At 43.0% G+C, this 20,804-nt stretch overlaps 1 protein-coding gene across 3 annotated transcripts; it reads right to left on the reverse strand.

Annotated features, from left to right (window-relative positions):
* Nucleotides 1–10,265: 10,265 nt before the first annotated feature.
* On the reverse strand, nucleotides 10,266–12,955 carry LOC133917405 (transcription factor HY5-like). Of its 3 annotated transcripts, none has more exons than XM_062361307.1 (3): nucleotides 12,510–12,955; nucleotides 11,021–11,176; nucleotides 10,266–10,581 (listed from the first exon to the last, which is right to left on the reverse strand). In XM_062361307.1, the coding sequence occupies exons 1-3, from the start codon at nucleotides 12,698–12,700 to the stop codon at nucleotides 10,575–10,577; spliced, it is 354 nt and encodes a 117-aa protein (XP_062217291.1). In that variant the 5' UTR covers nucleotides 12,701–12,955; the 3' UTR covers nucleotides 10,266–10,574. The 3 variants fall into 3 exon arrangements, with proteins under 3 accessions (XP_062217291.1, XP_062217290.1, XP_062217289.1); XM_062361306.1 differs by having other exon boundaries at nucleotides 10,266–10,623; XM_062361305.1 differs by lacking the exon at nucleotides 10,266–10,581 and having other exon boundaries at nucleotides 10,642–11,176.
* Between the last annotated feature and the right edge of the window lie 7,849 nt (nucleotides 12,956–20,804).

Consider the following 20,804-nt stretch of genomic DNA (forward strand, 5'->3'; position numbering starts at 1 on the left):
GGTACTCGGGGACCAACTGTTCTTGGCCCCAAGCACCCCCTCCTAGAACTGGCTCTTCTCGGGTCCTCGGGGCACTATGGGTACTCGGGAACCAACTATTCTTAGCCCCGAGCACCCCATCCCGGACCTTGCTTTCCTGGGGCCCTCGGGGAGATGCTTCCCGAGGGAAAGTGCCATGTGGCACTGCGCTGTCCTGGCCTCGGAACTCGGGGACCCCCCGATCCCATATCACCGACAACATCTAAGTGGTCTGGGACAGGGGCGACACGCATGGGGCTGCATGGATGGACAGCGCGCGAGTGCACGACGCGGTGCAGTCTTGACCGGTGAGAGAGATGCGTGGCGCAGGAGCCCAGCAGAGTTGCTGGTGGCGTGCACTGGTGGTGGGGGTGGGGTTGCACTGTGCAGGATGCCTAGTTGTGGATTGCGATGGTCGTGCAGGTGGGAAGGAACAGAGGAGGGAAAAGAGGTGGTGCTTACCGTGGATGGACGACGATTGTGCGAGCGACAGTATGCATGACGATGAGCAAAGGGCGGTAGAGGTAGCAGGGTGCACGGCGCGCACACGGGCTATGGGGTGTGCTGGCCTACCACGATCGAGCAATTGGGATGCTGTGTATGATGAGTTGTTGCTAGTGGTTGGAGCGACGCACACGGGAATGACGCCATGGAAGGTGAGCTCAGGGTGGCTCGGTCCGGTGAGGAATCGGTGGAGCATCTCACAGGAGCGATGTGGGATGGCATAGCAGATGTCTTAGGTTGCTGGATGGCGTTAGCTCTACTGATGTGTGTGAGGCTTGTGCTGTGGGTGTGGCTATGCTTGTGCAGGGGGAAGGAAGAGGAAAAGCAGAGGAGGTGTTGTTGTCGTGTGTGAGATGTCTGCTTGTGGTGGGAGGGGGAGCCCTTTTGGAGTTGGAGGTAGAGGGAGGAGAAGATGGTTTTGCCTTCCGGTGAAAAGATTAGAGAGGGTGGGACATAGTGTGAACGGAGAGGAGAGTGGCGGCGGTGGACTTTCGGTGCCCGTGTGAAAACGGCCAGTGGATGGTGGTTATGTGAGAGGACTTGTTGGGATTGAGGAACAGTGACCGTCATGGATGCACAGTAACAGTAGAGAGAGATCTGAGAGAGAGAGAGAGAGAGAGAGAGAGAGAGAGAGAGAGAGAGAGAGAGAGATCATATGTGTGTTTGGTTGCCCGCATCAGGGGCATCTAGCTCTGTCCGTGTGTATATTCCCACTGAGAGGGTTGTTTGGTAGCCCACATGCATTGTTCCTCCATGCATCCGTGGATGCAATTATACTATTATAGCCCGGCTCGGTGGATATACCCGAATCGAACTTCTCTACGGAGCCTTGCCTAGTGGATGTATTGCATCTGCTATAGTGCTATAATAGGCTCACTCATTAGTATCTGGTGCACAGTCACTGCATCCACCCATGTAGACAACCAAACACCTTCATATGGCCATTGCATCCACAGGTGTAGGGTTATTGCAACCGCTCATACAGATAACCAAACACTCTTCTTTGTAGAGTTACTACATGTGCTCAGCCTGCTTCTACTAGTCCAGAATATACACTGCAGCTTTACAAAAACTCATGCAAGGAACCAAACACACCCCAAAAAGATGAGAGAGAGAAAGAGAAGAAAATATCTTGAGACAGAGAACATTTGACAATTCAATGTATGAAATCAAATTTGTAAACTAGATGTACGATGATTCAAAATAAAAGTAGTCGAATCTGAAACTGGATTTGAAATTAAATAATCTGGAATTTGAATTTGAATTGGGGTAATTCAAATTGTATCCAAAATGAAATTGGATATATGATAATTGAAATTGATTTTGAATCGACATGATTTTGTACGAGGATTTAAATATGAGATTCGAACTTGAATCACGATTTGAATCGAATTGAATTCAATTTGTGAAGCAACTAAACCAGAAAGCATTTGAAAAAATCTTGAACGATTCTACTTTCATTCAAATACGAAATTGACAAAGATTTGAATGAATCTAGATTTGGATAGGCTTTGAGATTGATTCAAAAAGAATATTTGAAGTTGAGTTTGGCCATTAATTCAAATAAGGGTATTTGAATTAGGAAAAAGGTTTGAACACGAAGCCTCTGGACTCGAGAGGGGTTTGAATTCAAAAGAATTGAATTTGATTGGATTTCCATTAAATTGAATATAAGAAAATGGATTTGAATTTGAGAGAGATTCAAATTCAAATCTCCACTTAAAAAGAACCATAAAAACCATTAAACTAGAATGCATATGATTAAAAGTATTACAGGGATTAATTTAGAAATTAATTTGTGCTCTCTGGAGTACTTAGCCAAGATAATATATTTGAACATATACACACAAGTATATTTATATTTAAATATATACTTCGTTGATTTTATGTGGTTTAGATAATTAGATATTTTTTTTAAAAAAGGAGTGAATTTTGCTATTTTTCTAAAATTCTAAAACTCAGGATGTTACAATTCGCCTGCACAATCGAAGGTTTAGGACTTCTCCCTTGGCAAGAAGTTCCAAGTGAAGGTTCTAGCCAGCTTCAACTCTCTGGTACATCATCCCTCTTCCTCAACTCATGGCTGCTTCTTCTTGCTGATGGTGTTTTGAAGACTACTTTTTGTCTTTCAGAGTATTCCGTGAGCCTAGCTCTCAATGCTATTTTTGGCGGGACGCTAGTTGGTTTTCATGTGCACTTTGAATCTGATCATCACTTTCATTTCTCGGTTGCCTCCAAGGAGGTTGCTTTCTTCATTTACTCTAAGAGAAGAATCACCACTGCTTGGTTTGATGTCTACATCCCACCAATTCATTTACTCTAAGAGAAGAATCACCACTGCTTGGTTTGATGTCTATTTCCACCTTTGGTGGGATGGATGTTCTGATTGGCAAAGAGAAAGAGAGCTCTGGATCCAGGAAGAGGAAAAACAATGGACTCTTGTTACTTGAAACAAGAGATAAAATTCCAAGAAAGTTTCTTTTGCTTCTAAATTTGTTCAAGTTAGTCCTCCCAAGTTTTGCTCCTCGCCTCTTTCTTTTGCTCAATCTCAAATCAAATTCGGGAAGTTTGTTTGTTCAATTCCTTTGCACTTGGTCTCCTATTCTTCTCCTGGGTGCTCAATGGGCTGCGTTTGCGGGCGGAGCCCGCCCATGTTGGGTTCAAATTGGCCTTCTTCACATTTGGAAAATGCCCTTCAAATTAGTCGTTCTGAGCTACTCCACATGTGCCTTAGCCTTGCGGCTCGTAGACCTACTCTTCATCATCATAGGTTAGCTATCCGATTTGCATAGGATGACTCTCTTGGGCTCTCAATCCCTTTTCAAGAAAAAGATTGTGTCTTTTGGCTCATAAAACCCTCTCCTGACTCTGTCCTTCTTCCCAAGGGCAATCAAGTAGAAAGTGGGAGGGCCCCAAGGCCAAGTTCTTCAAAAGTTGTGGTTTGCTCCCTCCAATCCTCTCGTCACAGTGCTGATGTGTAACCCCACACTCATGCTATGTCAGCTCATGCCAACCATGTGCTGTGAAAACTTGTTAGTAGCCACCTTTGAAGTTGCTCTTATTGCTTGGGCTTAGGACACTTTGTCAGAGACTATAACAGAGATATAAGATGTAGAAGTTGTTTTGCCTATGAACACATAGAGAAACATTGTTGCAAGAAAAGATTTGATCTTAGGCATCGATCAAAGGTCAAGATTGCCCAAGAAAGCAACATATATGACAACTCGGCCTAGTCAAACCCCCAATGGTGGAGTGCACATGCACTGTGTCAATTCCTCCCTACCCAAAACAAACTGCTTCATCTTCCTCCCTCGTCCTCCCTGTGCTGTCCACTGTTAAGAGGGTTTTTAGAACTGATAAAATTCCTCAAAGCTCCTCCATGCCAAACTTCACGATCGATCATATGAGGTTTATCCCTCCTGATACGTTGGTGGAGGATGGTGGTGAAGATCGGATTGCACGTGCTCAAGTCTCCCTCTTTGGTAATCAGGTGCATAACCATGAGGAGTATGTCATTGCCATTGATGAAGATGAGGAGATGACCCCCTAATAATACCATGTCCTCATCCCTTAGGTTTGCAACTACATTCAGAATGAGCTGCGCCTCCTTGTTCAGTATTCCTACTAGCACCCCTTTGGGATAGGTCTTTTTCCAGCTTAGAGATACTTTCCAAAGAAACAGGCTCTTCAATGGTAACCCCCATGATATAGATGGCTTCACTGTCAGTTTCATCTATCATGATAGAGATTTGAACCTGCGTAACTCCCCTTACTACCGCATTGGTTGGTACATGTTCTTGGGATTTCCCTTAGATTACATGAAGATTGAGTTCTTGGATCAGGCTTGCTCTTCCTTTGGAAAACTTGTCCACTGGTACTCTAGCTGTTGTAGTAAGGCCTATGTTCTGGTTTGCTATTTGTTCAATAATGTGTGGTCAATACCGTGAAGTTTGATCATCCGCCGAGGACATGAAATGACTTGTATGGGAAGATCGTGAACAGTGCCAGTTTACATCCTCCACAACAACTTTGCCAATGACATCCCCCTGAACGAGGACATGCTCCTCCAGAACAATGGTAACCCTCATTTGTCTCAGCTGGTGGTACCTTAGGGAGGTTCGGCTCAGGATCTCTTCCTGCCGTAGCAACAGCAAGGCTAGCCCGATCCAGCTTGGGAGCAAGCGACGTAGGCGCTCCATATGGGTCAGCAGCATGGTTGGCTTGCCTAGCCCCCACAATCCCAAGCCCAGTGCAACAACATGTGCATCCTCAGTAGCACTTTTTTGGTCAGTCCCACTCGTTAGGTGCTAACTCTTTGTTGCTCAGTTCTTCCTCCTCTAGTAACGGGACCAGTGGAAATTTAACGGTCAGAGGCTTCTTCATCTTACCGATAGTGTCAGCCATATCTTTAGCTGGTGGTTCCTGGGCAATTTGAGGCCTTGTTAGAATGGATTGGCCCTTTTCTCTTCAATGCTTCAATGAACCTTCTTGGAAGAGCTTTCCCAGGGACTCAGTCTTCCTCTTGGTGGCTCAATATCCAAGCCTCTTTGTTGCTTGTCTTCTCTTAGATGCATTGCAAGTTAAACAAGTTCTTGTTTCCTTATCAGCGTTTGCTGTAGTTACTCCAGTCCTCCAGCAAGGTGACCATTAAGGAGATTGAGCCTCTGCCCTCACTGAACTCTATGGGTATGTTGGGGACTTCATGAGGTTCAAAGGAGCTATTGGGCAAAGTAAAAGAATGCAAATATGATCTAAAAGCCCAAAAAGTGATCACCAAGACATACAACAGACAAAGCTCCTTGAAGGGTAAGTCCTTAAATGAGGTGGCTTCTGATCTTTGAATCTCTCAAAGTTTGCTACACAGGTGGGGTCGACAAGGAGGAGCAAGAGGCTAGAAAACAAAACCAAAGGCAAAAGAATTTTATTCACTTCCCCTCTCTCCAATAGAAAATAAATGTAGCATTAGTTCTCCCAAAATACCTACCCACACTATGGTCAATGTTGGCAACCTTTCTACCAACATCTTATTTCTGGGCCATGTTAAGTTCTCTAACCTATTTGATTTAGAACAAGCTCAGAACTCTTACCCAGAAATCTCGGTTGATACCTTCAGCTCATTGCAGTGGACATATGTAGCATCCCTCCTGGGGAGGTGGCGCAAGACAAGTTGTTGAGGCCAAGGGCAATAAAGGGAGAGGTCTCATGCGCCAGAAACACTAGAAACAATGATAACTAATATTTCATGGTTATTTCGGGTGTCTGTTCCCCTTTTGGCTGTAATATCCCTCAATTTTTGCTTCTCCTCTGGGTGGTGGCGATTCTAAGTCCTAAACGCTCTTTTGGAACTTTTGGGATTATTAGTGTTCTGGGTTTGTTGCTTTGGGCGTGTTTAGCTGGCACTTCTGGTACTATTATAATCCTCTAGTTAACCGCATTTTGGCTGTTATGTTTATACTCGATGCTGAGGATGGTTGTGTGCATCTTTTCTATTGGTGTGTTTGCGTGGACCATGTGGAACTTTGATCTTTGGATTTGGCACAACAACTTTTAGGTGTCTTGCAGAGCTATGAGAAGTTTTTCTTTCGTTTGGCAGTCCTCATCCCTTTCAGGAAATCAACGCCTCACCCCTTTTATCTTACTCAGTTCTGTCCAGTTCTTTTCTCTGCCTCTCATTTTTGAGAATTTTAAACATCCTTCAACATGTTCTGGTTCAGGCAAACACCATCCTCCACTGTTTTCCATCCGATAATAGAGTCTTGCTCTATGAGCAAGGGTTTCCTTCCTTCATCTTGATCTTGGTTTTCAATGAGTATCCACTATAGAAGTTGGAACATCCTAAATTGGAATGTCAGATACTTGTATCATGAAGATAAGTGGTCAGTGGTTGGCAACAAAATTGAAGGAAACTCTTGTGCAATTTTCTGCCTTCAATAAACTAAAAAAGAGGTTATTGATTTTTTCTTCATAAGGAAAATTGCCCCCAAATGTTTCAATAAGTTTGCTTTTGTGCCCTCTTCGGGGGCTTCTGGGGGAATCCTTGTTGGCTGGAATGTATCGTTTTTTGTAGGGATGGTTATTTTTTTGGAGAGCTTTGTCACGTCAGTTTATGGCCCTTGTCACGAGGAAGAAAGGGGTAGCTTTGTTCAGTAGATGTTTAATTTGGACATGTCAAACACAAAAAACTGGATGATCTTGGGAGATTTCAATTTCTATCGCATCTCATAGGATAGAAATAAGCTGGGAGGGAACAACAATGATATGCTTATCTTCAATGAAGTCGTCAAAAAGTTAGGTCTAGAAGGGGTGCCTCTCAAAAGCAGAAATTACACTTAGAGTAACATTCAAGGGAATCCCTTGTTGGAGCAAATTGATTGATGCTTCACTTCAGTTAATTGGACCATCTTATATCCTAACTCTTTGCTCATCCCTTTGCCTAGACCCACCTCAGACCACATCCCATGCTATGTTCAGATTGGAACTAACATACTAAAGGCGATGATCTTCAAGTTTGAGAATTTTTGGGTGGATTATCCCAATTTCATGGACATGGTGCAGAACTCTTGGAGTGCACCAGCTAAGGCTACCAATGTGGCCCAGAAGTTGGCTGTCAAATTCAAAAAGGCTCAGAGGTGTTCTTAAGAAATGAGCTAAATCTCTCTCCATGTTGAATAACATCATTAAGGAATGTAACCTGGCCTTGGAGGTCATGGACAAACTGGAGGAGCAAAGGCCTTTATTCATTCAGGAATACAATTTTAGAATCATCCCCAAAACTCATTTACTCTAGACTCTGAAGGCTCAAAAAGAGTATTGGAGGAAGAGGTTCGCCATCAGGTGGGTCAGGCTGGGAGAAGAAACCCATATTTTTTCCATGCAGCTGCCACTAAGAGTTATAGGATCAACACAATTACTAGTTTGGAGGATAGTGAAGGAAGACTAGTTTCGAGTCATGGGGAAAAGATAGCTATAATCTCGAAAACTTACAGGGAGATGATGGATCATTCAGATAACCCTGTTATGCTTTTTGACCTTGATAGTCTTGTTCAACCAAGGGAGAACCTTGCTAGGCTATCAGAGCCCTTCTCTTCAAAGTAAATTGGTAGGGTCATTAAAGATATGCCTTCAGATAAAACCACAGGGCCTGATGGCTTCAATGGTTGCTTTGTTAAAAAATGTTGGAGCATCATCAAAGAAGTTTTCTATCAACTTGTCAATGACTTCTATTTGAGTAGGCTGAACCTTCAATCCATTAACACTCATTTATCACTCTGGTTCTGAAGATTAATAACCTAGTTAAGATTAATGATTAACATCCTATCTCTCTATTAAATGTGGCCCTAAAGATGTTAACAAAGGTGTTAGCCAACAGGCTGCAATCAATGATTCTAAAGCTAGTCCACACAAATCAATATGATTTCATTAAAGGGAGAACAATTCAGGATTTCTTAGGTTGGGCCTATGAATTCCTTCATCAATGTCACAGCTCCAAGAGAGAAATCATCATTTTAAAACTAGATTTTTAAAAAGCTTTTGACACAGCTAAACATCAGGCTATCTTATTGATGCTGAAAAAACTAGGGTTTGATGATAAGTGGATCAATTGGGTTCAAAGCATCCTAGAGTCTAGATCCTTCGCAGTTCTTCTCAATGGAGTTCCTGAAAAAATATTCCATTGCAAAAGAGAGGTCGGACAGGGTGACCCTCTTTCACCTCTCTTATTTGTCCTTGTTGCAAACCTTCCACAATGCATCATAAACAAGGGTCGACAAAGGGGTTTGTTTACACCTCCTATCAACCTGACTCATACGGAGGACTTCCCTATTGTGCATTATGTTGATGAAACCATTTTAATCATGAAAGCCTCCCAAAGAGAGCTTTTATGGCTCAAGGACATTCTGCATTCCTTCTCTCTATCAACTGGTTTGAAAGTAAATTGCTCCAAGTCTTGCATGGTTCCAATCAATGTAAGCCCTGAAAAAGTTTCTCAGCTTGCCGGGGTCTTTGGCTGCAAGGTAGGGTATCTCCCTTCACATATTTTGGTTTGCCTTTGGGCACCACAAGGCCTAGAGTTGAGGACCTTTCTACCCTTATGAATAAGTTGGAAAGAATGCTTACCGCTACATCTTCCCAGTTTAGGATGGCAGGTAGTCTGACTCTTGTTAATTCAGTTCTCTCTTCCTTACCAACCTACGCTATGTGCACCCTAAGGCTTCCTAAGAAGGTCATTGAGATAATTGATAGGGATAGAAAGCACTGCCTCTGGAGAGGCAATGCCTTGTTTCTGAAGGGTAAGTGTTTGATGGACTAGAAGCAAGTTTGTATCCCCAAGAAGAAAGGTGGTATGGAGGTGGTCAGTTATACATGTAGAATGAGGCCTTATTAGTAAAACACCTTTACAAGTTCTACATCAAGGAAGACATCCCCTGGTTCAATCTATTATAGAATACTCACTATGTTGGAGGTCGTACCCCGCACACCATGATGGCAAAAGGGTCTTCCTGGTGGAAAGACATCATGGACTTTAGTGATCATTTTAGGGGTATTGCTTCTGGGGCTCTGGGAGATGGCTCCACTATTCTACTTTAGCATGATATTTGAAATGGTAAGTATCTCAAAAATCAGTTGTCAACACTTTCCACGTTTGCAATCAACCAAAACGTTTCCATTGCTCAATTCTCGCTAGAGAGGATATCAATAGTCACTTTCATATCCCTCTTTCCAGTCAAGCACATTAGTAATTGCAAGACCATATGGATAAAATTCAGCATGGTAACTCAGAGAATAATGGTTGGATCTGCTGCTGGGGTTCTCAAGCCTATTCAACTACGTTCTATGATCTTCCTTTTAAAAACTTGGCTCCTCTAACTCCTTTTCTTTAGATTTTGAGCTCCAAGTGCTCTGCAAAGCTCAAAGTTTTCTTATGGCTTCTCTTCAAGGATCGTCTCAACTCCAGAAACCTGCTCAAGAGAAAGAATTACAGAATTGACAGAAATGACTATAACTGTGTGCTTTGCAGTCGTAATATTGATGAGGAAACAACATTCCACCTATTCTTTGATTGTGATTTCAGCACCACATGTTGGACAACAATCGGTCTTTCTTGGACTCAGGAGTTGAATTTCTTTCATATGATCCAGGAAGCCAGAAGCAATTTCCAGCATAAGTTCTTCATGGAAGTGTTCTCAATTGCTGCATGGGAAATCTAGAAGCAATAGAACGCCAAGATCTTTAATAGGTCGTTGGCTAACTTCCTCAGATGGAAAGAATCTTTCAAGGATACTGTCTTTGTACAATCGCATAGAATGAGCCTCCCTCTTAAGACTCTGGTCTTAGATTGGTTACAAACACTTGTATAGTGTTCCTTTTTCTTCCTTTCCTTTTCTCCTTTGTATATATAGCTGTGCTTCTTTTGTTTAATAAAAGCCTGCAGTGAGGGCTTTCCTCACTGTTTTTCATTCAAAAAAAAATTATAGATAGCTCCACTGCACAATCTCATTTATAGATATCATAAAAAAAAAATAGCAGATAGTATGTCTCTACTACTTAAAAAATACATAATTATTTCCACACCCTCCTGTGTCCTACTTCCACGTGCTGTCCTCCTCATGTTCTGCCCTCACTCCTAGCCCACGCCTGCGCTTCCACCGCAGGCCCGCAGCCCATGAACCACTAGGCCGCTAGGCGTCCAGATCAGAAAAGCGTCGTGAGTAAATTTTCAGCTCATGTTACAACGCACATGTTCAACTAATATTATGTAAAGCATGTTAACCTCAAAATGATATGTCATATGTTAAACCATTCCACAAGTTTTTTTCTGAACCGTCTGCACATCATATAGTAATACAGTGAGATACTTAGTATGACCGTCTGCACATATTCTTCACCTCAGTTTTTGGGGAGCTCGATAGGCCAGAAAACACCCTGACCAAATCAATTCAACATAAGCATGTTTTTTTAGCATAAAGCATTACTATTTTCCTGCCATCTTCTGTGCTATTGGCCCTCTCCACTAGCAGTGCTGCCTGGCCCTCTTCTGCTTACAGTGGTGTTCTTCAGTATCTGCACAAGGGAGAGAAACTCCAAACAGAACATGTTTTATGCCTGCATCATACAACTGGTGGTCACCATTATTTAACAAACAAAAAACCTTTCATCCCAATATAATTCCAAATTCCATGATCATATAGAATACAATCCATTAACCAACAAATCTTGTTTGTGCACCAACAGGCACTAAAGGAGCTAGTAACATAATAATAAAAATATAGTCCAAAAGAAGAATAAAAATATGAATATAAGACAGTGGTTTCAATTCTGATGGAACAGACAAGATATGACTTATGAGTACAATAGAGATAGGAAATTAACATTGTGTCCATAACCGATGAAGCTAACATGTACCAACCAAAACCGACAGAATGCCAAATAATCAACTACACATAAATTTGTACAAACCAAATACTTAGCAATCAATGGATGCGAATCAAACAAAGTGTACCTGTCGGAGCATCTAGCTCTCATTCTGGAGGGTGGAGAGCCTCTCTTCCATCTCCGAATCTTCTTCTCCAGTTCCTTCACCTTCACCTCTAGATCAGTCAAATAAGCCTTCTTCCTCTCTCTTGACTGCTGGGCTGATACCCGGTTCCTTAGTAATCTTTACAAGTCACAAACATAGCAAATCAACCCATCTTCCAGACCTAAGACCAGATTAACTATGGTATGTACATTGCATACAATACATGGAAAGGGAGAGATCATAGGATTGAGAACTTCATAAATAGTAAACTAGCAACTATTTTGTAATTGGACAAATTTGATATTCTCCCACAATTCATATTAATCTAACACCAATTCACCCAGGAGTTCAACTTGAACACAAAAAATTGTTTTCCATAATGTGGGTGATATAAACTAATGTTCTTACGCTGGTTGAAGCAAAATGTTACACTAGCATACCAGCTAAAAACTTATTTTAGGAAGCAACGGTAGGGAGTTCCCACCTGAACTTATACCAGCTAAAATCTTAGTTGGGATATTATACTTATCCATCCAATGGCACTAATGTTAGTACTTTTTTTAGGGATGGCACTAGTGTTAATGTGCTATTGCCGAGTTTCATATATTAAGAAAGCATTGACGCAATGGTGCCACATTGTAGTTATGGAAGTATTATACAAACGCTACCACTGGTGTCAAAAGCTCGAAGTTCGCTCTGTCAGATAATATAGATGCTATGACCTATAATACAGATGCTATGACCTATGAGTAGGGGTATGTGATATGTCCACAACTGTTTTATGCTTTTCTTCCCCACTCCACTTGTATTGTATCTCACCTAACAAATATTTAGATGGGCAGGTAGCACATCACGCTACGTTCAAGTCATGAAAGCAAGGAGCAAGGCTTCAGAGAAATATATAGGCCAACACACTGGCTTATTTCAGCAAGCTTCAAGCCTTCAACATAATTTTAACCTCCTTCAATTCCTACTGATTCACCTAAAAGAAAGTACAATTCGAACAAATTGAGCATCGTTATCTAAAAACCTTACTTAACAAGCTCAATCGGCATTTCGGATCATGTTTGCGAAGCATGGTCCTCCAAACCATCTACCTCCACAAGCATTCTTTTCACATCTAAACTCCACAAAGGGGACCTAGCTCTGATGTGGATTCAACATGGTCCACCGCTGAAACCAAAATATGCATTGCTAGCATACATCACCAAGATATTTCTTTCCTCTAAAAAATACTAAAGATATTTTTTCCTCATCAAATTGGCCAATCAAATTTCAGACCCGTGTGACTCATCCCTTCTTCCGTACTACCAAACTGAATTCCGTACTACCTAGTGCCTATCGACTTTGTATTGTGGAGCAGTAGATTATACTTCCATCCTCTAAAAAAATAATTGTACTCCCATAGCTAGTAATCACAGTATGCTGCCGTTGCTTGCTACAAGTAGGAGTACCAATACAAATCTCACACCTTTTGAGGCGCTTGTGCTCCTTGTCCGCGGGGCTGCGCACGCGGCGGCGCGCGCTGGCCTGCGCCGTGGAGGACTGGGCGCGGTCCGGGCCGCCGGCACCCTGGCCGGCCACCCTGCCCGACGTGGAAGGGCCGCCCGGCAGCTCCAGGCCCAGCTCCGGCACTCTCCTTGTCTCCTCGTCGCTCTCCATCCCTGTAATTGAATCAGACAGAGCTCAATTCAGCAAACGAATCGAGATCTTGGTGCTCCAGCCGAATGGGCATGGTTTGCAAGAAAGGAAAACGAAAATTTATCATCGAAAACGACGAAAAGTGTCGGAGATAACAAGATTCAAATCAGAACAGAATTCCGCTGCATGCGTAGAAGCTGGGGAGCACAGGATCCAAATCAGAACAGAATTCCGCTGCATGCGTAGAACCTTTTTTGGTTTACACCACAACTATTTCACGGATCAACACCTCAAAAGTTCCAAACGTTATATATGAATACATTTAGGCCCTTTAGTAAAACTCTAAAAAAAATTTGAAGCCATATATTTCTAACTTCAGAAATTTGTGAAGTTAAAGTTGTAGGTATACTAAAGATATTTAGATGAGTAATTTTATTTTTATTTTTATTTAAAAATAAATAATTAAATTATTTTATCTTAAATTAAAAACACAAGATCTAAGTATGTCTATCCAATTGAGTCTTAAGTTCGTTTGTATTTGCAACACAAGTACACCAGTTGTACCATCTAAGAGCATCTTCAAGAGACACTTTTAAATTGGTTCCTTATATATACATATGGAGAGGCATAAAAAAAATTACTCCCTAAAATCTTTCCTCCTCCCGTATATACTCTATTTGTGACTCCCTATATTTAATAATTCATCCACGTAGGCAAGTACCAACTAACTCTTACGCGCATAGTCTCCCTGAGCTGGTCGTGCCGCCCAGCGTCGCCCCTCTAGTCTCCCTTCCAACGCTGCCCGTCCATCGTGTGTGTGACCGGGACGTCACCGTGAGCCGAACCAGGCACCACCACGCAATCCCGAGCGACACCACAGTGAGGCGAACTAGGCACCACGACTACAAAAAGAAAAAGCGTCGCATGGGATCCTCCTGAGCGACATCACTGTGAGTCGAACCAGGCACCACCACGCCATTGATGCCGAGCAGCACCTGAGGAGAAATTAATCTATTTTGCGATGAGTTGTCGTAGTTTTCTCATGTAAGAGGTCTTGGATTCATCATCATCGGATGATGACGATGAATTCATTATTGCTGCAGCACACATAGCACATAATCAATATCAGCTTAATAAGGAACCGCACCATGACGGATCTGTCCTTGGGCATTAAGTAGTTCATCGAAACAGAGAAGCAAGGCATTTGAGAATGTATCAATATTACTTCTCGGATGATCCTACGGATGACCTTACTTTATTCAGGCGCGGGTTTGTAATCAGTACATATATTTTTATTTATCTTTTATTATAGATCGTGATATGTATGGCTCATTCTTATCGTACCTACGTAGGTTTAGAATGAGGTGTTCTCTGTTTGTACGCATAATACGTGTTGTAGAAGAATATGATGACTACTTTATGTAGAAAAGAAATGCAGCCGGTAAATTTGGGTTAAGTTGTTTGCAAAAGCTTACTGCATCATTCCTAATGCTAATTTATGGAGTAGCAGCGGATGCTACGGATGATTATGTTCATATCGGAGAAAGTACTGCTATAGATAGTCTGAAAAGGCTTGTCAAAGACGAGTATTTGAGATCACCAAATGAGAATGATACTGATAGATTACTTGCACTTTGGGAGGCACGAGGTTTTCCGGGAATGTTAGGATCCATTGATTATATGTATTGGAAGTGAAAGAATTACTCGGCTGCATGGAAAGATATGTACAACTACTATATTCACGAGACTACAATCATTCTAGAAGCCCTTGCTTCACAAGATCTCTAGATTTGGCATACTTTTTTGATTTACTTGGGTCTCACAATGATATCAATGTTCTTCAAAGCTCCCCACTCTTTACGAAGCTAGCTAAAAGCCACACTCTAAAAGTGAATTATACCATCAATGGCTACCAATTCATGTTGATGTGTAGATAATAAAATTATACGTGAAACTTGTCAATAACCTTATCTTGGTAAGACACTCCGGCTTTGCTTTCTACCCTCAATCCGGCTTATACATCCAGCAAACATATTGACATTTTCTTGAATTGCAGACCAACGGTGCATGAGGGAATTTTGGGTACAATCTGAGGTGAAGTTCTTGTTGGAGTGGAAATAATCATAAATTCTCTTTCAATATGTAGAATGAGATTGATCGGTGGCTTTTGACTACATCCATACTGATATTGAGCCATGCTTACACCAATATTTCATATTCCTTCTCACTGAAATTCCTTGATCTTTTTTTGTTTGGTCTCACGGTGGGAGTAACTTCCACAACTGGTCTTACTTGCTCCTCAGGTGGGCTACTTAGTCCATCCCAAGCTAGTTCATTGCTCTCTATTAAATTCAGTCCATCCCAAGATAGTATAATATCCACTTTTGTCCATAGTCCCTTTTAAATTCATAAAAAATGCCAATTGTTTTAAAACACTATGCAGGATAACTATGCAATTGGGCATATATTTAAGAAAAGAAAGAGTAAAACGCAAAAGCCCCAATTGACTATGCATAAATAATTGTCTTAGTCCATGTCAAATTTCAGTCCAAGCAGAGAGGTTATGGTACTATAACTATAATTAAATCAACTACCCAAATCAAATATTTAGCAATTAGAAGCACCATGGTCAACCCTACAATTCCCATTTAGTTTTCCTAACATATAACAAACCCAATAAGCAACCCTTTAGTCTCATTATAAATAAGGACAGTAGAAATTTCATAGCAAAGCAAGATCAATACTGGTTTAAAGCAATAACATAGTGGATATGGACTAAAACTAAGTCTTTTCCTAGTATCATAGCCAAAATAAGCCTTGAATAACATGATTAAGACTAAATAATAAGACTAAAATCCACCAAAATTTCCCAAACAACCTCCAAGAAAACCACCACGGAACACTATAACATGATTACTTAATACCTGTTCGAGGTAAAACACACCTCGTCGTGGAGGAAAAATAGATTGCAACATAGTTGTACAGTTATTAAACATTTGGAGTCCAATCACACTCATCATGCGGCATCTACGATTTATACATATGTGAGCAAATATGTCCAGACCAGTGAGAGAATTGCACATTTCTATTAAGAACCTCTAAAAAGGAATCCTAAACAGCTAAACCGGCATAAAATTAGAAGAATTAAAGCACACGATCAACAATCACACATATTTATTCTAAGCGAGGGGGAAAGGGACATGTTCATATCCTGAGATGTGGTTGAAGAGGAAGAGATCAACCAAGAACTCTCTTAATAAGGTGAGGGTCATGAACCTTGCAGCGGGAAGAAGGAGGAGGGGCCCATGCCGGTTGGAGGTCGTCGCGGTCCGAGGCATCGATGGCGTGCGGCGGGAGGGTGGGGTCGTCACGGTCAGGACATCGACGACGTGTGGTAGGAGCATGGGAGTCATCACCGTCGGGGGCATCAACAGCGCGCGGCGGGTGGGCAAGGTCGTAGCGGATGGGGGCTTCATGGCGCACGTCGGGAGGGCGGGGGTCGTCACGGTCGGGGGCATCGACGACGCGCGGTGGGAGGGTGGGATGGTGGCAGCCGGCGGAGCGCGCGCGGGAGGACGGGAGCCGTCATTTGGGTGCCGGGTTGGCACGTGAAAGGGAGCGGGAACACTGTTCTGCGTGGGAAGCCGACGGGGAAGGGATAGGGAATAGATATAGAGAAGAGTATGGGGTGTGTTTAAGGATTGGTAAAAATAAGAATTCTTTTTAAGAGCTGTTGGAATGCGCTTTTTAATTAAAAAAATCTTTAAATTTATTATAAATTAAATAGGATGTCTGTTAGAGATGTTTAAGATGTGATTTCCCGACGCAAAACGGCCTTTCTGTGAGACGAGCTCCCAGCGACAGCACTAAATGCCCCGGGGATTTGGGCTTTAGCCGCCGCGTCCCAGCCGTCCAACCGAACCGGACCGCACCGCCGGGAACCGCCCGCGTGGCCGCCGCCGAGACCACGCGTTCGCCGGCGCCAGCCAAAGGCGCCCAACCCCGCTACGTGCACGGGCTCCGCCCCTCCCGCTCCCGTCCGGCACACCGACACGCGGGCCAGCTGGTCCGGGGCCTGCACGTCAGAGACGCTGCCCCGGCGGCGTACGGCACGTCCTTGTATACGGAGGTGCCGACCGGCGCTTTAGCGTGAGGCCCGCGCACGCCTGCGCGTTTCGAGAAGCCATGCGAAAAACCACGGGCTTTGGTTTGAGCTCCGAAATACGGGCGAAAAAGAGGTGCTGCCCCGCGCGCGTACGTCGGCGTCGTGCATCTCCAATCTCCATCACAGATACTCTGCAGTACGCACAAATCGTGCTGTTCTTAGATCCAAAGAAACGCAGAGCACATACTTCCAGCGGCTTTGAATCAAAAGGGAATGCATACTTCCAAATCACTACGATGAAACGATGGAGAAAAAACCACGCGAGTGCACACAAATCCATTGCCTGTCGTTAAATCTCTTCCACGTTGCCTTCTTCCTCCATGGCCTAGTGATCCATGCGCGCGTATTGCTCCGCATTCCATCTCTCGACAGCTTCGTACGTCTGCACCGATGGCGAGTATATGCACTGCCTCCAAACCCACGCGGCGGCCGACTGATATATACGATACCTGCATGCACCAACAAGCCGATAAGCAAGCGAGTATATCGGCAACTAAAATATTCTTAATAATTTATACAGGGAAATACGAGAACGTATACGCCCAGCTCGGTGGGTTTCAACGCCGATCTATTGGTAGTATGTACCCAATAGCCCACCATGGAGGTTGTTATCCCAAGGCTGACGAATGGTCTCTCTGAGTAAGTGTATATAAATTGTCGACGTCTTATTCTTCCTTTTCTAGAAAAATAATACTCCATCCATTTTCAAATATTTGGCCATTTTGATAAGAAACACTTATCAAGGTACATCACTTTTTCTAAGTATGAAATGACTAAAATGACTTGAGAAGTTATGCAAAGGCTAAGTAAAATAATTGGGACCAGTGGCCCAATGATATTCACGAGAATATACCATATCGAGATACTGTCAACGTTATCCAAATATTGCACGACCAAGTAGACGAAATTTTCAGTGAAAATAAGCAACACAGTTGAAAGGTGGAAACAAGCGTTTTGAACCAGCCTTGATGCATGCAAGAAGGGTCCCCTTCATCCGCCTAGATATTTTTGTAGAAAAGCCCCTGTTAGAATCTCCCTTGACGTCTCATCGTCTCTCCTCTGGCTGCATGCCTGCACCACCCAAATTTCCAATTCCGCGTGCCGGCGATAGAGCTCCCTCCATGTCGTGTCTTCAACTCCCTCCTATGTACCTGCCGTGACCCCTGAGCCGCCAATTGCTACTAATTTCGCGCATCGCCGATTGCCACATCTCTCCGGATCCCCCAGCTAGCGTTCATCTTCCTCAGCGTCGCACGGCTAGGGGCGGCCTCCACCACGACAATCACGGCACCGCACAAGATCCACCACCATCGATGGGATTTTGATGGACAGCGCTGCTCGCCGTCACCTCTAATTTCTTGTCGTGCCTAATTTCTTGTTCCGAAATTGTTTGCAAATTGTGATTAAACGGTGATTCAAAATGGATCACTATATCGTGATTCAAAATTGCTTGTAAATTGTGGCTAGAAGTTATCTTGTTTATATATTGTGTCATTTATAAAATTTCTCAAGCCACTGTGATAATTATGCAGGTCTTTCATTATGTATCCAACATTCTAAAAAACTCACTAACATGAAGATGTCTATATGCTAAGGAGGTACCCATGCTAGCTATATGGCAATCAAATAATGACACATTAGCTTTCTCACTTGGTTATTTGATCTTATCAAGTGATGTGAGCGAGCTGACACAAGTATGTGTGCATAGACAGGTTGAAATATCCCAATCCTATATCTATTCTCTGTGGTACATTTTATAGCAATCATGGCCTCACAGCACCTAGTGAGTTTTTGCACGCATTTTCTCTTCCTTTTCTTCTTGTCATCCAACTTCATGGTCTCCAATTTTTTCTTACCTTGATCTCAAAAACCTTCTCTCAAGCAAAAAAAATCTCTTTCACGTCACTTTACCATTCACCGCAGTATGTTGTCCAATCTGAACTACAAATGCAACTTGTAAAACTTTTAGCTGATTCTACATTAGCAAACTCCATCCCCACAGCTGGCATGAAGTGATCGGGCACTTTCAATACACATGTTAATCCCTAAAATAACACACATTTCTTTCTATTAGCTACTTTATGCCAACTATACAAATATAATCTAAATTATAATTGAACTTACACATAATGGAAATATGTGTTGTCTTGGAGTGCTGCATCCATTATACTTGAGAACAGACTCCATTGGTTGGATCATTGTTGGCGTGAGTGCGGGAGTACAAGTGGATAGAGTGGCCACGATCGGCGAGTTCTCCTTCGACGAGTTGGAGGATATGGACGGTTGCAGCACTGCATTAGGACACAACATCGATCAACGACACACTACATGGAAACCAAATAGCTCAGACAATCTTGCAGGGGTTCTTACAAGGCGGGGATGTGATCTGGTCATTGTGATCATGGTGAGGAGGACTTGACGCCATTCAGAGTACAAAGAAATTGGTGACAAAGCGACTCACGGAATTGGGAACCGGCACAACAAGAAATCAGAGGCAACATACTTCTCCTCATTGGCGGCGAGCGGGGCTGTCTATCAGAACCCCATTGATGGCGGTGTATCTCGTGTGGCGTCATGGTCAACATGGTGGTTGGGGGATCAGGAGTGACGCGCCAATCGGCGGCTCGCGGAATCGGTGAAAATCGGTGGCTCGGAGGGTTGTGGCCGGTATAGAGGAGGGAGGAGACCCAGGGTGGGGGGAGCTCAATCGCCAGCGTGTGGAATTGGAAATTTTACTGGGGCAGCGGGTGACTGTAGGAGGGATGAGGAGACATGAAGGAAGATTCTCATAGGGGGTTTTCTACAAAAATGCCTAGCCAGATGAAGGGATCCCACCCATATGGATCAGTGCCTTCGGATCTCGACCCGATGGCTCAAAACGCTTGCTTGCACCTTTCCACTGAGTTGCTTGTTCCCACTGAAAATTTTGCCGCCCAATCAGGTAATACATGCCCACTGCCAAAACAAGAGGATATTGTTGTTGGCATGGTGGTCAGCTGCTTAAGATTGTTTCAACTAGTTGAGTGCCTGTGAGTCTCAACTAGTTGAGTGCCTGTGCGTTGCAACGGAAACAAAAATTGCACAAGATGACATGAAGCATATGGCAAGATTATATGTGAGGTACTGTGAAATTATGTACTCATAGTTGAGACTCGTGATAATAAATTCAAACATGATAGCAGAGCTTTGTTTTGTATTAGGCACGTCAATTTACCTAACTACGAGCACAAACTATACATTAACATTTGGGTGCCAATCAACTTCGCAGTTCATAGATTTCTATTTGGCTCAGATGTTAGCAGTCACCATTGAACATAAAACATGATGCCAACTTGTCAAGTAGCCATTTATTTGGGGTTGTGAATTCTAACCACAATGCCAATTTATTGGATGTCAGCAACAGAACTCTACAGGTTTTGGTTATTGTTAAAAAGTTAGAATAAGAGGTGCTTTCCTCTAGATGGGAATTGGCCAACGGCCCAACACTGGTAGGGACTGTTTGGCTATGGCAAGCTGGAAGACCATTTGCAGACAGTACTAATGACCTGGATGTATTCGACAAAATTTTGCATCAGGTGGCTGTCACTTGACTTAAATGGACAGATGAAAGCAAAACATGGCAGCCCCATGCCAAAGTCAAAGGAACAACATGGAGAGCTGAGTTGTTCTTTCACGCTTGAGTTATGGTGTACACGAATGTGCAGTTCAAATTTTACCATCTCTTTCCGTAGTTTGTCCCGCTCTTGGATGGTAGTTCTGGTCTCTTCCCTCAATTTAAACATGATAGCAGAGCTTTAAACATGATAGCAGAGCTTTAAGCTCCTTATGAATTGAATAAAAGAGGAGAAATATTAATCGTGCATAACGAAATATTCTACCATGAGAGGCTTTAGCTTCATAAACAACATTTGCTCTTTATTTTTGAACAAATAGTCATCTCTAGCCTTCCATATAAACCAC

Source organism: Phragmites australis, chromosome 5, assembly GCF_958298935.1.
Source record: "Phragmites australis chromosome 5, lpPhrAust1.1, whole genome shotgun sequence".
In the NCBI taxonomy this organism is placed as follows: domain Eukaryota; kingdom Viridiplantae; phylum Streptophyta; class Magnoliopsida; order Poales; family Poaceae; genus Phragmites; species Phragmites australis.